General features: G+C 37.7%; 1 protein-coding gene and 1 pseudogene across 2 annotated transcripts in view; both read left to right on the plus strand.

Moving 5' to 3' along the window:
* GK5 (glycerol kinase 5) overlaps positions 1-16,906 on the plus strand; it is a 77,608-nt gene that overhangs the window by 5,167 nt on the left and 55,535 nt on the right. For both annotated transcript variants that reach the window (XM_067737619.1, XM_067737620.1), the window contains exons 2-3: positions 462-555; positions 2,299-2,374. In XM_067737619.1, the coding sequence (XP_067593720.1) occupies positions 462-555; positions 2,299-2,374 (170 nt within the window). The remainder of the gene's footprint in view (positions 1-461; positions 556-2,298; positions 2,375-16,906) is intronic.
* LOC137224751 (large ribosomal subunit protein eL15-like) lies at positions 2,395-4,753 on the plus strand (annotated as a pseudogene).

Below are 16,906 nucleotides of genomic sequence, written 5' to 3' on the forward strand. Positions count from 1 at the left end.
TCTCTAGTTGTGGCGAGCAGGGGCTACTCTTTGCTGCAGTGCACGGGCTTCTCATTGTGGTGGCTTCTCTTGTTGCGGAGCATGGGCTCTAGGTGCGTGGGCTTCAGTAGTTGTGGCACGCAGTCTCAGTAGTTGCGGCTCACAGGCTCAGTAGTTGTGACTCGCGGGTTCTAAAGCTCAGGCTCAGTAGTTGTGGCACAAGGGCTTAGTTGCTCTGCAGCATATGGGATCTTCCTGGACCAGGGCTCGAACCCATGTCCCCTGCATTGGCAGGCGGATTCTTAACCACTGAGTTACCAGGGAAGTCCCTGTATATGTATTTTTTCCATGTTAACAATAAAAATGAATTAGGTAATTAATAAAATCTTGTTTTAAATTATTTTAACCAGTAACCTTAAGACCCAGATGCTATTGACTTGATCTAATGTTGTTTATACTAAATCTTCTCTTTTCCTAAATAGGTAAAAAGTCTTTATCCTCAAGCTGGCTGGGTTGAAATTGATCCTGATATTCTCTGGCTTCAGTTTGTTGCTGTAATAAAAGAATCTGTCAAAGGTATTTGGATTTATAGAAGTAAAGATAGGCAGTAAATATGTTTTGTGTGTAATAAAGAGTTTTCCTCAGGCGTCTGTAGAATTTTGTGGGTTTCCTAAGTTACACATACAATATTTTATTGGGGTCACAGTTTCCCAGTAGTTTGGGGAGGGGAACATTTGTGGTTTACACTGAACCACTTTGTCAAGGAAAGGTAACAGCAGCTCTGTCCTCTGCTTTAACTCTTTTTGAGCTGCAGTATTAAAGTCTCACCTTCCCTCTTGGTTCCCTGTTGTAGCTAGTGCCGATTTGATTTCCTGTTGTGTTTAAAATACCAGAGGGTTATAAACAAAGTTACAACACACAGTTCCTGCTCTTAGGAGTTTACAACTGAGTTACCTTTATTGTAAAATAAATTTTTGTTTTGTTTTTTCCTGAGCAGCCTCTTAATGCAAAGTACTCTCCTGGCCACAGCCAGGGTAAGAGATCTTAGCTCTTTAAGAACATTTGCAGTGCTACCTTCTTTAAGAATATGGCGAAAGAGTACTTGTCAATTCGAAAAGGTCTTTTACTTCATTTTTATGACTGAATTGCTTCTCCTTCTCACCTTTCTGGCTTGAAGTATTTCAAAACCTATAAAAAAGAGTTCAGAGAATACTACATTGAACAGCTGTGTACTTTCTCCTAGATTCAAATGTGTTTTACAGTGTTTACATTACCATCCTCTACAAACTATTTTTCTTTTTGGCTGACCAATGTGAGAGTTGGTTGTGATGTAATAACCTGTCATCCCTAAATACTTCATCATCACCTCCAAAGATAAGGAGTATTCTCAAATGGAAACACAATGCAGTTATCACACAGGAAATTTAACATTAACCCAGTGATATTTTCTAATACTTGGTCCTCAATATTCCCCTCTTATCACAGTCTTTTTTTGTTTTTAATCTCAGTCTTGAATAACTTTTTTTTTCAATCCAAAATCCAACCAGAGATAAGGCATTGCCTTTAGCAGTCAGTCTGTTTAGTCTCCTTTAATCTAGACCATGTTCTTCATGACACTAAGAGTTTTTAAAAGTACGGAAGAGTTAAATAGACTGTCCTGCATTTGGAGGTTGTCAGATTATTTACTTATGATCAGGTTAGGTTAAATATTTTTGGAAGGAGTACTGAAAAAGGGGGGGATGTGTCTTCCTCAGTGCTCAAACTGAAGTTGTCCCTATGTTGTTCAGTGGGGTAAATTGCTTTTTAAAAAGAATATCACGAAAACACTTGAGCTGCTATATTTTAAGCCTTCCAAAAATCCAAGTTTTTATTTGCATTCTAGCATCTGTTTGTGTGGAAAATAAGATCTGTGCTTCAATATTTATACTACTTTCCCTGAGGACTTTCTCTTGTTGCCATCAACCAGCTTCCATTGTGGCTGATCTTTGCTTAAATTAAGATCCAATTTTTTAGTATCAGTATTATCAAGAAGAAAATACAATCTGACTTACTTTAAGTAGTGTTTGTTTTTTTCTAATCTTTAAAGTAAAAATGCCATTTTATTATTATTAGATTATAACCTTTTTTCCCTTTAAGTAAAAAAATACTAGAAAATCATCCTGGTAATGCTTTATTTATTAGCTCCAATTGTGTTATTAAAATGCTAAGCCCAGTTGTTTTTCTTAAAGATTATATTAAATGATTTCTTTTCCATATGATAATATTATAAAGAAAAACTTCCTGGGCTTTTAAATGTATCTTTTCTATCTTTATTTTTAGCTGCAGGACTAGAGATGAATCAAATTGTCGGTCTTGGCATCTCAACACAGAGAGCAACTTTTATTACGTGGGACAAGTAAGTGCATTGTGCAATAAGAACTCTAATGCTGGGTTCATACCACGGTGAACACATTGCTGAGAAACCTGTTTGGGTAGTTTTAAATTTTTGAAGTAAGAACAGTTTTGCTTGATTAAGAGGGATGAAGGTGGACCTACTTTCTGGCTTAATTAAACATGCTCGCTGCCAACATTGTTCTCAACGGTGAAAAACTGCAACCATTTCCACTAAGATCAGGAACAAGACAATGTTGCCCACTCTCACCACTGTTATTCAACACAGTTTTGAAAGTTTTAGCCACAGCAATCAGAGAAGAAAAAGAAATAAAAGGAATCCAAATTGGAAAAGAAGAAGTAAAGCTGTCAATGTTTGCAGATGACATGATACTATACACAGAGAATCCTAAAGATGCTACCAGGAAACTACTAGAACTAATCAATGAATTTGGTAAAGTTGCAGGATACAAAATTAATGCACAGAAATCTCTTGCATTCCTATACACTAATGATGAAAAACCTGAAAGAGAAATTAAGGGAACACTCGCATTTACCATTGCAACAAAAATAATAAAATACCTAGGAATAAACCTACCTAAGGAAAAAAAAGACCTGTATGCAGAAAACTGTAAGACACTGATGAAAGAAATTAAAGATGATACAAACAGATGGAGACATATACCATGTTCTTGGATTGGAAGAATCAACATTGTGAAAATGACTCTACTACCCAAAGCAATCTACAGATTCAATGCAATCCCTATCAAACTACCAATGGCATTTTTCACAGAACTAGAACAAAAAATTTCACAATTTATATGGAAACACAAAAGACCCTGAAGTCAAAGCAATCTTGAGAAAGAAAAACGGAGCTGGAGGAATCAGGCTCCCTGACTACAGATTATACTACAAAGCTATAGTAATCAAGACAGTATGGTACTGGCACAAAAACAGAATTATAGATCAATGGAACAGGATAGAAAGCCCATAGATAAACCCACACACATATGGTCACCTTATTTTTTATTTATTTATTTTTTTGCAGTATGCGGGCCTCTCACTGTTGTGGTCTCTCCTGTTGCAGAGCACAGGCTCCGGACACGCAGGCTCAGCGGCCATGGCTCATGGGCCTAGCCACTCGCGGCATGTGGGGTCTTCCCAGATGGGGGCACGAACCCATGTTCCCTGCATCGGCAGGCAGACTCTCAACAACTGCACCACCAGGGAAGCCCTAGTCACCTTATTTTTAATAAAGGAGGCAAGAATATACAGTGGAGAAAAGACAGCCTCTTCAAAAAGTGGTGCTGGGAAAACTGGACAGCTATATGTAAAAGAAAGAAATTAGGTCTTCCCTGGTGGTGGCAAAAATGAACTCAAAATGGATTAAAGACCTAAATGTAAGGCCAGACACTATAAATGTAAGGCAGAACACTCTGTGACATAAATCACAGCAAGATCCTTTTTGACCCACCTCCTAGAGAAATGGAAATAAAAACAAAAATAAACAAATGGGATCTAATGTAACTTAAAAGCTTTTGTACAGCAAAGGAAACTATAAACAAGGCGAAAAGACAACCTTCAGAATGGGAGAAAATATTTGCAAACGAAGCAACTGACAAAGGATTAATCTCCAGAATTTACAAGCAGCTCATGCAGGTAAATATCAAAAAAAAAACCCAAACAACCCAATCCCAAAATGGGCAGAAGACCTAAATAGACATTTCCCCAAAGAAGATATACAGTATTCTATCCGCCACAGATCTCTTTTCATCTCCACCATTCAGGCTCGGGGACCCTGCGACCTCGGAGCTCCTCCTGTCTCCTGTGAGCCGAGATGGGCGCTTACAAGTACTTCCAGGAGCTGTGGAGGAAGAAGCAGTCGGACATGATGCGCTTTCTGCTCAGGGTGTGCTGCTGGCAGTACTGCGAGCTCTCGGTGCTGCACCGGGCCCCGTGCCCCACCTGGCCCGACAAGGCGCACAGGCTGGGCTACAAGGCCAAGCAAGGTTATGTGATATATCGTGTTTGCATGCACTGCGGTGGCTGCAAACGCCCGGTCCCGAAGGGCGCCACCTACGGCAAGCCCGTCCACCATGGTGTCAACCAGCTCAAGTTTGCCTGGAGCCTTCAGTCTGTTGCCGAGCTATCAGAAGAAACCCTGACACCCAGTGGATCACCAAACCAGTCCACAAGCACAGGGAGATGCGGAGACTGACGCCTGCAGGCAGGAAGAGCCGTGGCCTCGGCAAGGGCCACAAGTTCCACCACATGATCGGTGGTTCTCGCCGCGCAGCCTGGAGAAGGCGCAATACTCTCCAGCTCCACCGCTACCGCTAATATAAGTAATGTTTGTAAAATTCTTACCTAATAAACAGTTTAGGACATCCAAAAAAAAAAAGAAGATATACAGATTGCCAACAAAGTCATGAAAGGATGCTCAACATCACTAATCATTAGAGAAATGCAAATCAAAACTACAATGAGGTATCACCTCACACCAGTCAGAATGGCTATCATCAAAAAACCTACAAACAATAAATGCTGGAGACGGTGTGGAGAAAACAGAACCCTCTTGCACTGTTGGTGGGAATGTAAATCGATCGATACAGCCACTATGGAGAACAGTATGAATGTTCCTTAAAAAACTTAAAATAGAACTACCGTATGACCCAGCAATCCCACTACTGGGCGTATACCCTGAGAAAACGATAATTCAAAAAGAGTCATGTATCACAGTGTTCATTGCAGCTCTACTTACAATAGCCAGGACATGGAAGCCACCTAAGTGTCCATCGACAGATGAATGGATAAAGAAGATGTGGCACATATATACAATGGAATATTACTCAGCCATGAAAAGAAACAAATTGAGTTATTTGTAGTGGTGTGGATGGACCTAGAGTCTGTCATACAGAGTGAAGAAAGTCAAAAAGGGAAAAACAAACACCATATGCTACCGCATATATATGGAATCTAAAAAAATATATGTTCTGAAGAACCTAGGGGCAGGACAGGAATAAAGATGCAGACATAGAGAATGGACATGGGGAGGGGGAAGGGTAAGCTGGGACCAAGTGGGGGAGTGGCATGGACTTATATACACTACCAAATGTAAAATAGATAACTAGTGGGAAGCAGCCCCATAGCACAGGGAGATCAGCTCAGTACTTTGTGACCACCCAGAACAGTGGGATAGGGAGGGTGGGAGGGAGATGCAAGAGGGAGGATATATGGGTATATATGTAGATATATAGCTGATTCACTTTGTTATAAAGCAGAAACTAAGACACCATTGTAAAACAATCCCAATGAAGATGTTAAAAAAAAAAATGCTTGCTGCATGTCAACTGGGCCTAACTTATATAAAGTAATAGTAATAAAAAGACTGTTGCTTTCATTAAAATTCAAATAAGCATGGATTGAAGATCTGAAAAATTAGTTTATACCTAAAGAGATTCAGGAGAACCTGAAAAATTTCTAAGACACAAGACTATATAATATGAGTTATATTTTCAGTCTACTCCAAATTTAATACTGAAGTACCTACAGCATATGAGGTATGTATGGATTAAACACAGTAATAATACCGTAATGGCTACCATATAGTGATTACCTGTGATACTTCCTTCAGGTTCCAGTATCCTTACAACAAACCTGTTATTTAGTTGTTAAGTGTATTTTTACAGAGAAAGAAACTGAGGATCAGAGAAATAAGTAAGTTATTCAAGGTTACTCAGTTAATTAATCAAGCCAAGATTCCAAATTATCTTTTTGATCCCAAAGAATATGCTCTTTCCACTCTCCCCATATCACGTTCAACAGGGGTTTCTTGTCTTAAAAACAATAACAACAGAAATGCTGTAAAATGTTTCTCTGTTACAAAACCCTAGATTCCAAAGGGCACCTTGAGCTTGGGGCAGTGGGGAAGAAAAGTGGTGGATGTGGAGGATAAGGGTGAATTCATGTGGACTTGGCCTTTAATTCAGTGTTAGGAAAGAGGAAGAAGTTTAAATTTTCCAGTATTTGACTGGATGGGATCAAGATGGTGGAGTAGGTAGACCCTGAGCTCACCTTCCCCCACAAACACATCAAGACTACGATGACATATAGAACAGCTCTCTCTGAGAACAGCCTGAAGACTAGCAGAATGGCTCTTCTACAACCAAGGTTATTAAGGAAAGTGGAGTCTGGTAGGAAGGAAGGAGAAATGATCTAATCGGGACCCACACCCCTAGTGCTAAGAAATAAGAAAATATTTATTTGAAGGAAAAATATCTCACTGATATATGTAAATATATTGTAAAGGCAGTTGATCCACCACTTAAGTAAGCTACTATGAAGGTTAAAAGACAAAATTGTAAAATCAACCATTAATCAACTATAACTACAATAAACAGTTAAGGGATATTCATAAAAATGTAAACTATGACACCAAAACATAAAATGTTGGTGGGGGGGGCTTAGTAAAAAAAAAGTAGGGCTTTTAGAATGTGTTTGAACTTAAATGACTGTCATTCTAAAACAAGTAGATATATTTATAGATATGAACCTCATGGTAACTGCAAATCAAAAACCTACAGTAGATACACAAAAAGCAAAGAGAAAGGAACCCAAACATAATACTTAAAAAGTTATCAAACCCAAAGAGAAGAGGTCAAAAGAAGAAAAGAACAAAGAAATACAAAAACAACCAGAAAACAAGTAACAAAATGGCAATAGATACATACCTATTGATCATCACTTCTAATGTAAAATAGACTAAATGCTCCAATCAAAAGACATAGGGTAGCTGATTAGATTAAAAAACCAAGATCCATGTATATGCTGCCTACAAGACACTCACTTCAGAGCTAAAGACACACCCATTGATAGTGAAGGGATTAAAAAAGATATTTCATGCAAATGGAAATGAAAAGCTGGGGTAGCAGTACTCATATCAGATAAAATAGACTTTAAAACAAAATCTATAACAAAAGACAATTTAGGACATTAAATAATGATAAAGGGGTCAATCCAAGAAGAGGATATTAGACTTGTTAACATATATGCACCCAATACATTTATGCACCCAATATATAAAGCAAATATTAACAGACATAAAGGAAAAAATTGATAGTAATACAATAATAATAGGGGATTTTAATTACCCCAATCACATTAATGAATAGATCATCCAGACAGAAAATCAATAAGGAAACATTGGCTTTAAATGACATTTTAGACCAGATGGACTTAATAGATATCTGTAGAATATTACATTCTAAACCAGCAGAATACACATTCTTCTCAAGTGCACATGGAACATTCTCCAGGATAGATTACATGCTAGGCCACAAAAGAAGTCTCAGTAAATTTACGAAGATTGAAATTAAATCCAGCATATTTTCTGACCACAGCAGTGTGAAACTAGAAATCAATAGCAAGAAGAAAACTGGTAAAAACACAAGTGGAGACTGAAAACATACTATAAAAAAGCCATTGGGTCAAAAAAGAAATTAAAGAAGAAGTCAAAAAATACCTTGGGATGAATGAAAATAGAAACACAATGTCCAAAATCTATGGGACACAACAAAAACATTTCTAAGAGGGCAGTTTATAGTAATAGAAGCCTACCTCAAGAAAAAAGAAAAATCTCGAATAAACAACCTAACTTTCCCTCTAAAGGAATTAGAAAAGAAGAACAAACAAAGTCCAAAGTCAGTAGAAGGAAGAAAACAATAAAGATCAGAGTGGAAATAAATAAAATAGAGACCAGAAAACATAGAAAGGATAAATGAAACTAAGAGCTGTTTTTTTTGAAAAGATAAACAAAATTGATAAACTTTAGCCAGACTCATTAAGAAAAAGAGAGAGTGCTCAAATTTAAAACATAAGTAATGAAAGAGAAGTTACAACTGATAGAAGTTACAACTGATATCACAGAAATACAATCATAAGAGAATAATGCAAACAGTGATATGCTAACAAATTGGACAACCTAGAATAAGTGGATAAATTCCGAGAAACATACAGTTTTCCAAGACTGAATCAGGAAGAAACAGAAAATCTGAATAGATTGATTATTAGTATTGAAATTGAATCAGTAATCAAAAGACTCCCAACACACAAAAGTCTGGGACTAGATGACTTCACAGGGGAATTCCACCAAATATTTAAAGAAGAGTTAATATGTATGCTTCTCAAAATGTTTCAAAAAATTAAAGAGGTGGACTTCCCTGGAGGCACAGTGGTTAAGAATCTGCCTGCCAATGCAGGGGACATGGTTTTAGCCCTGGTCCAGGAAGATCCCACATGCCACAGAGCAACTAAGCCTGTGCACCACAACTACTGAGCCTGCATCTAGAGCCTGCAAGCCACAACTACTGAGCCTGTGTGCCACAACTACTGAAGCCCACGTGCCTAGAGCCTGTTCTCTGCAACAAGAGAAGCCACCGCAATGAAAAGCCCATGCACTGCAATGAAGGGTAACCCCTGCTCATTGCAACTAGAGAAAGCCTATGTGCAGCAATGAAGACCAATGCAGCCATAAATAAATGAATAAACAAACAAACAAATAAATAAATAAAAGAGGAGAGAACACTTCCCACCTCATTCTATGAGGCCAGCACTACCGTGTTACCAAAATCAGATAAAGATACTACAAAAAAATGTACAGGCCCATATAGCTGATGAAATAAATGCAAGAATCCTCAACAAAATATTAGCAAACCAAATTCAACAATATGTAAAAAGGATCATACATCATGATCAAGTGGGATTTATTCCCGGGATGTGAGGATGGTTCAATATCTGCAAGTCAATTAACATGATACACCACAGATACACCACATTAACATACCAAGGATAAAAATCATATGATCATCTCAATATATGCAGAAAAAACATTTGGCAAAATTCAATATCCATTCGTGATAAAAACTGTCAACAAAGTTGGCATAGAAGGAACAAACCTCAATATAATAAAGGCCATCTGACAAACCCACAGCTGGCATCATACTCAGTGGTGAAAAGCTGGAAGTATTTCCTTTAAGATCAGGAACAAGATGAGGATGCCCACTCTTCCCACTTCTACTTAATATAGTATTGGAAGTCCTAGCCATGGCAATCAGACAAGAAAAAGAAATAAAAGACATTCAAATTGAAAGGGAAGAAGTAAAACTACCACTGTTTGCAGATGACGTGATACTATATAAGGAAAACCTTTGACTCCACCAAAAAAAAACTACTAGAATAAATGAATTCAGTAAAGTTGCAGGATACAAGATTAATATAAAGAAATTTGTTGCATTTCTGTACACTAATAACAAAAGAAATGAATCCCATTTATAAATCAAAAAGAATAAAATATCTAGGAATAAATTTAATGAAGGAGGTGAAAGACACGTACTCTGAAACCTATAAGACATAGATGAAGGAAATTGAAGAGGATAGAAATAAATGGAAATATATCCCATGTTCATGGGTTAGGAGAATTAGCATTATTAAAATATCCATACTACCCAAAGCAATCTACAGATCTAATGCAATACCTATCAAAATACCCATGACATTTTCACAGAACTAGAACAAATAATCCTAAAATTTGTATGGAACCACAAAAGACCCTGAATAGTAAAGCAGTCTTGAGAAAAAAGCACAAGGTTGGAGGTATCTCTGCTCTCTGACTTCAGACTATACTACAGAGCTAAAGTAATCAAAACTGTGGTATCAGTACAAAAACAGATACATAGACCAGTGGAACAGAATAGAGAGCCCAGAAATAAACCCACGCACACATGGTCAATTAATCTATGGCAAAGGAGGCAAGAATATATAATTTTTTAAAAAGACTGTTCAATAAGTGGTATTGGGAAAACTGGACCAGCTACACATAAAAGAATGAACTTAGAACATTTTCTCACACTATTTACAAAAATAAACTCAAGATGAATTAAAGACCTAAATGTAAGACCTGAAATCATAAAACTAGAAGAAAACATAGGTACTACACTTTTTGACATTGGTCATAGCTATATTTCTTTGGCTTTATCTCCTTAGGCAAGGGGAATAAAAGCAAAAATAGACAAATGGGACATAATCAAACTCAAAAGCTCTTGTACAAAGGAAACCATCAACAAAACAAAAAGGGAACCTACCAAATGAGAGAAGATATTTGCAAATGATACATCTGGTAATGGTTTACTATGTGAAACATATAAAGAACTCATACAACCCGATATGAAAAAAAAATAGCCCACCCAATTTAAAAAGGGCAGAGAATCTGAACAGACATTTTTCCAAAGAAGACATACAGATGGCCAAAAGGCACATGAAAAGATGCTCAACATCACTTATCATCAGGGAAATACATTTCAGAACCACAATGAGATATCACCTCATACCTATTAGAATGGCTATTATCAAAAAGAAAAAAAATAGCAAATGTTGGCAAGGATGTGGAGAAAAGGGAACCCTTGTGCTCTGTTGGTGGGAATGTAAATTGGTGCAGCCACTATGGAAATCACTATGGAAGTTCTTCAAGAAATTAAAAATAGAACTACCATATGATTTAGCCATTCTACTCCTGGGTATTTATCTGATGAAAACACTAATTTGAAAAGATATATTTACCTCAGTGTTTATAGCAGCATTATTTACAATGGCCATGACATGGAAGCAACCTAAGTGTCCATCAATAGATAGAAGGATAAAGAAGATGTGTTATATATATAGAAACATAGGACTATATATATATATGTGTGTGTGTGTATATATATATATATTTATATATAAGACTATTACTCAGCCATAAAAAAGGATGAAATTTTGCCATTGGAAACAACATGGATGGACTTGGAGGGTATTATGCTTGGTGAAATAAGTCAGACAGAGAAAGACAAATACTGTGTTTCACTTAATATGCAGAACAAATGAAACATATACAAACAAATGAACAAATAGAACAGATACTGAGAACAAACTAGTGGTTACCAGAGGGGAGAGGTGTCAGGGTTGGGCCAAGATAGGTGAAGGAGATGAAAAGCTACAAAATACCAGGTGTAAAATAAATAGGTTACAAGGATGTTATGTACAGCACAGGGGATATAGACAATATTTTATATCTTTCTATGGCATATATTTTATAAAAATATTGAATTACTATGTTGTACACCCAAAACTAATATAATATTGTAAGTCAACTATACTTCAGTTAAAAAAAATTAGTTCAATTTAAAAAATTAACTTACCACTATTTCTGGTCTTGATGTTTGGGAGGACGTGAAAGAAATTATAGAGAACATAAGAGGAGGAATGAGTTAGGTGGTGATGAGGGTGGGTAGAAGGAAACATGATGAAGTGTTTGGTTTGGGACATGTGAATATGGAGATATTCCACAGGTTTAGGCAGGCATGGCTCATTTCCTCCAGAGAGGTACTCTTCCTTTTTCTTGTTTTGTTTTGTTGTTGTGTTGTTTTTTTTTTTTTTTTTGGCTGCACCGTGGGACATATGGGATCTTAGTGCCCCAACCAGGAATGGAACCCACACCCCATGCATTGGAAGCACAGAGTCTTAACAACTGGACCACCAGGGAATTCCCTAGGTACTCTTTTTTTTTTTTTTTCAGCTGCATTGGGCCTTTGTTGCTGTGCACAGGCTTTCTCTAGTTGTGGCGAGTGGGGGCTGCTCTTTGTTGCGGTGCGCGAGCTTCTCATTGCAGTGGCTTTTCTTGTTGTGGAGCTCAGGCTCTGGGCATGTGGGCTTCAGTAGTTGTAGCATGCAGGCTCAGTAGTTGTGGCACTTGGGCTCAGTAGTTGTGGTGCATGGGCTCAGTTGGTGTGGGATCTTCCCGGACCAGGGATCTAACCCGTGTCCCCTGCATAGGCAGGTGGATTCTTAACCACTGCACCACCAGGGAAGTCCTCTTGCTCATTGTTGAGAGAAAAAGAGAGACAGATTTGACCCTGTGGAACAACCTATTGTTCATCCAGCCCCAGCCAGCGCCTGCTCTTCCCAGCTCATTGTTTTTTCCTCCAGCGTCCATGGTGCATTCTGTCATCATGGCCATAGAAACTTTGTTTTCCTTAGAATTGCTGTTAGGATGTCTAAAACTTTGAACTTTCTTTTTTTTTTTTTTTGTGGTACACGGGCCTCTCACTGTTGTGGCCTCTCCCGTTGCGGAGCACAGGCTCCGGACGCGCAGGCTCAGCGACCACGGCTCACGGGCCCAGCCGCTCCGCGGCACGTGGAATCCTCCCGGACCGGGGCACGAACCCGTGTCCCCTGCATCAGCAGGCGGACTCTCAACCACTGCACCACCAGGGAAGCCCTGAACTTTCTTTTTATTTTTCTCCTCGTTCTCCCCCACCCCTCAGATGCCAGAAAACTCTTTTTGTTTGTTTTTATTTCTATTACTCTAGGAGCTGGGTCAAAAAGATCTTGCTGTGATTTATGTCAAAGAGTGTTCTTCCTATGTTTTCATCTAAGAGTTTTATAGTGTCCGGTCTTACATTTAGGTCTTTAATCCATTTTCAGTTTACTTTTGTGTATGGTGTTAGGGAGTGTTCTAATTTCATTCTTTTACATGTACCTGTCCAGTTTTCCCAGCACCACTTATTGAAGAGACTCTTTTCTCCATTGTATATCCCTGCCTCCTTTGTCATAGATTAGTTGATCATAGATGCATGGGTTTATCTCTGGACTTTTTATCCTGTTCCTTTGATCTATATTTCTGGTTTTGTGCCAGTACCATATTGTCTTGATTACTGTAACTTTGTAGTATGGTCTGAAGTCAGCGAGTCTGACTCCTCCAAGTCCGTTTTTTTCCCTCAAGATTGCTTAGGCTATTCAGGGTCTTTTGTGTCTTCATACAAATTTTAAGATTTTTTTGTTCTAGTTCTGTAAAAAATGCCATTGGTAATTTGATAGGGATTGCATTGATTCTGTAGATTGCTTTGGGTAGTATAGTCATTTTCACAATACTGATTCTTCCAATCCAAGAACATGGTATATCTCTCCATCTGTTTGTGTCATCTTTGATTTCTTTCATCAGTGTCTTATGATTTTCTGAGTACAGATCTTTTACCTCCTTAGGTAGGTTTATTCGTACGTATTTTATTCTTTTTGTTGCAATGGTGAATGGGATTGTTTCCTTAATTTCTCTTTATGATCTTTCATTCTTGGTGTATAGGAATGCAAGAGATTTGTGTGCCTTAATTTTGTATCCTGCAACTTTACCAAATTCATTGATTAGCTCTAATAGTTTTCTGGTGGCATCTTTAGGATTTTCTATATATAGTATCATGTCATCTGCAAACAGTGGCAGTTTTACTTCTCTTTCAATTTGTGTTCCTTTTATTTCTTTTTCTTCTCTGATTGCCATGGCTAGGACTTCCAAAACTATGTTGAATAATAGTGGCAAGAGTGGACATCCTTGTCTTGTTCCTGATCTTAGAGGAAATGCTTTCAGTTTTTCACCATTGAGAATGATGTTTGCTGTCGGTTCGTCATATATGGCCTTTATTATGTTCAGGTAGGTTCCCTCTATGCCCACTTTCTGGAGAGTTTTTATCATAAATGGGTGTTGAATTTTGTCAAAAGCTTGTCTGCATGTATTGAGATGATCATATGCTTTTTATTCTTCAATTTGTTAATGTGGTGTATCACATTGATTGATTTGCATATATTGAAGAATCCTTGCATCCCTGGGGTAAATCCCAGTTGATTATGGTGTATGATCCTTTTAATGTATTGTTGGATTCTGTTTGCTAGTATTTTGTTGAGGATTTTTGCATCTATATTCATCAGTGATATTGGTCTGCAATTTTCTTTTTTTGTAGTATCTTTGTCTGGTTTTGGTATCAGGGTGATGGTGACCTCATAGAATGAGTTTGGGAGTGTTCCTTCCTCTGCAATTTTTTGGAAGAGTTTGAGAAGGATATGTGTTAGCTCTTTTCTAAATGTTTGATAGAATTCACCTGTGAAGCCATCTGGTCCTGGACTTTTGTTTGTTGGAAGATTTTTAATCACAGTTTCAATTTCAGTGCTTGTGATTGGTCTGTTCATATTTTCTATTTCTTCCTGGTTCAGTCTTGGAAGGTTATACCTTTCTAAGAATTTATCTGTTTCTTCCAGGTTGTCCATTTTATTGGCACAGAGTTGCTTGTAGTAGTCTCTTAGGATGCTTTGTATTTCTGTGGTGTCTGTTGTTACTTCTTTTTCATTTCTAATTTTATTGATTTTAGTCCTCTCCCTCTTTTTCTTGATGAGACTGGCTAAAGGTTTACCAATTTTGTTTATCTTCTCAAAGAATCAGCTTTTAGTTTTATTGATCTTTGCTATTGTTTTCTTTGTTTCTATTTCATTTATTTCTGCTCTGATCTTTATGATTTCTTTCCTTCTACTAACTTTGGGTTTTGTTTGTTCTTCTTTCTCTAATTGCTTTAGGTGTAAGGTTAGATTCTTTATTTGAGATTTTTCTTGTTTCTTGAGGTAGGATTGTATTGCTATAAACTTCCCTCTTAGAACTGCTTTTGCTGCACCCCATAGGTTTTGGATCATTGTGTTTTTGTTGTCATTTGTCTCTGGGTATTTTTTTATTTCCTCCTTGATTTCTTCAGTGATTTCTTGGTTATTTAGTAATGTATTGTTTAACCTCCATGTGTTTGTGTTTTTTACGTTTTTTCCACCTGTAATTGATTTCCAATCTTATAGTGTTGTGCTCGGAAAAGATGCTTGATATGATTTCAGTTTTCTTAAATTTACCAAGGCTTGATTTGTGATCCAAGATGTGATCTATCCTGGAGAATGTTCCGTGTGCACTTGAGAAGAAAATGTAAGCTGCTTTTTTCGGATGGAATGTTCTAGAAATATCATTTAAATCTATCTGGTCTATTGTGTCATTTAAAGCTTATGTTTCCTTTTAAATTTTCTATCTGGGTGATCTGTCCATTGGTGTAAGTGAGGTGGTAAAATCCCCCACTATTATTGTGTTGCTGTAGATTCCCTCTTTTATAGCTGTTAGCATTTGCCTTATGTATTAGGGTGCTCCTATGTTGGGTCCATATATATTTATAATTGTTATATCTTCTTCTTGGATTAATCCCTTGATCATTATGTAGTGTCGTTCCTTCTATCCCGTAATATTCTTTATTTTAAAGTCTATTTTATCTGATATGAGTATTGCTGCTCCAGCTTTCTTTTGATTTCCATTTGCGTGGAATATCTTTTTCCATCCCCTCACTCTCAGTCTGTATGTGTCCCTAGGTCTGAAGTGGTCTCTTGTAGACAGCATATATATGGGTCTTGTTTTTGTATCCATTCAGCTAGCCTGTGTCTTTTGGTTGGAGCATTTAATCCATTCACATTTAAGGTAATTATCGATATGTATGTTCCTAGGACCATTTTCTTAATTGTTTTGGGTTTTTTTTTTTTTTTTTTTTTGCGGTACGCGGGCCTCTCACTGTTGTGGCCTCTCCCATTGCGGAGCACAGGCTCCAGATGCGCAGACTTAGCGGCCATGGCTCACGGGCCTAGCCGCTCTGCAGCATGTGGGATCTTCCCAGACGGGGGCACAAACCCGTGTCCCCTGCAACGGCAGGCGGACTCTCAACCACTGCACCACCAGGGAAGCCCTGGGTTTGTTTTTGTAGGTCCTTTTCTTCTCTTGTGTTTCCCACTTAGAGAAGTTCCTTTAGCGTTTGTTGTAGGGTTGGTTTCGTGGTGCTGAATTCTGTTAGCTTTTGCTTGTCTCTAAAGCTTTTGACTTCTCCGTCAAATCTGAATGAGATCTTTGCTGGGTAGAGTAATCTTGGTTGTAGGTTCTTCCCTTTCATCACTTTAAATATATTGTGCCACTACCTTATGGCTTGTAGAGTTTCTGCTGAGAAATTAGCTGTTAACCTTATGGGAGTTCCCTTGTATATTGTCATTTTTCCCTTGTTGCTTTTAATAATTTTCTTTGCCTTTAATTTTTGTCAATTTGATTACTCTGTGTCTTGGTTTGTTTCTCCCTGGGTTTATCCTGCCTGGGACCCTCTGCACTTTCTGGACTTGGGTGGCTGTTTCCTTTCCCATGTTAGGAAAGTTTTCGACTATAATCTCTTCATATATTTTCTTGGGTCCTTTCTCTCTCTCTTCTCCTTCTGGGACCCCTATAATGGGAACGTTGGTGCATTTAATATTGTCCCAGAGGTCTCTTAGGCTGTCTTCATTTCTTTTCATTCTTTTTTCTTTATTCTGTTCCATGGCAGTGAATTCCACCATTCTGTCTTCCAGGTCACTTATCTGTTCTTCTACCCCAGTTATTCTGCTATTGATTCCTTCTAGTGTATTTTTCATTTGAGTTATTGTATTGTTCATCCCTGTTTGTTTGTTCTTTAATTCTTCTAGGTCTTTGTTAAACATTTTTTGCATCTTCTCGACCTTTACCTCCATTCTTTTTCCAAGGTCCTGGATCATCTTCACTGTCATTATTCTGAATTCTTTTTCTGGAATGTTGCCTATCTCCACTTCATTTAGTTGTTTTTCTGGGGTTTTATCTTGTTCTGGTACATAGTCCTCTGCCTTTTCATTTGTC

This window comes from Pseudorca crassidens, chromosome 5 (genome assembly GCF_039906515.1).
Source record: "Pseudorca crassidens isolate mPseCra1 chromosome 5, mPseCra1.hap1, whole genome shotgun sequence".
Taxonomy (NCBI): Eukaryota; Metazoa; Chordata; class Mammalia; order Artiodactyla; family Delphinidae; genus Pseudorca; species Pseudorca crassidens.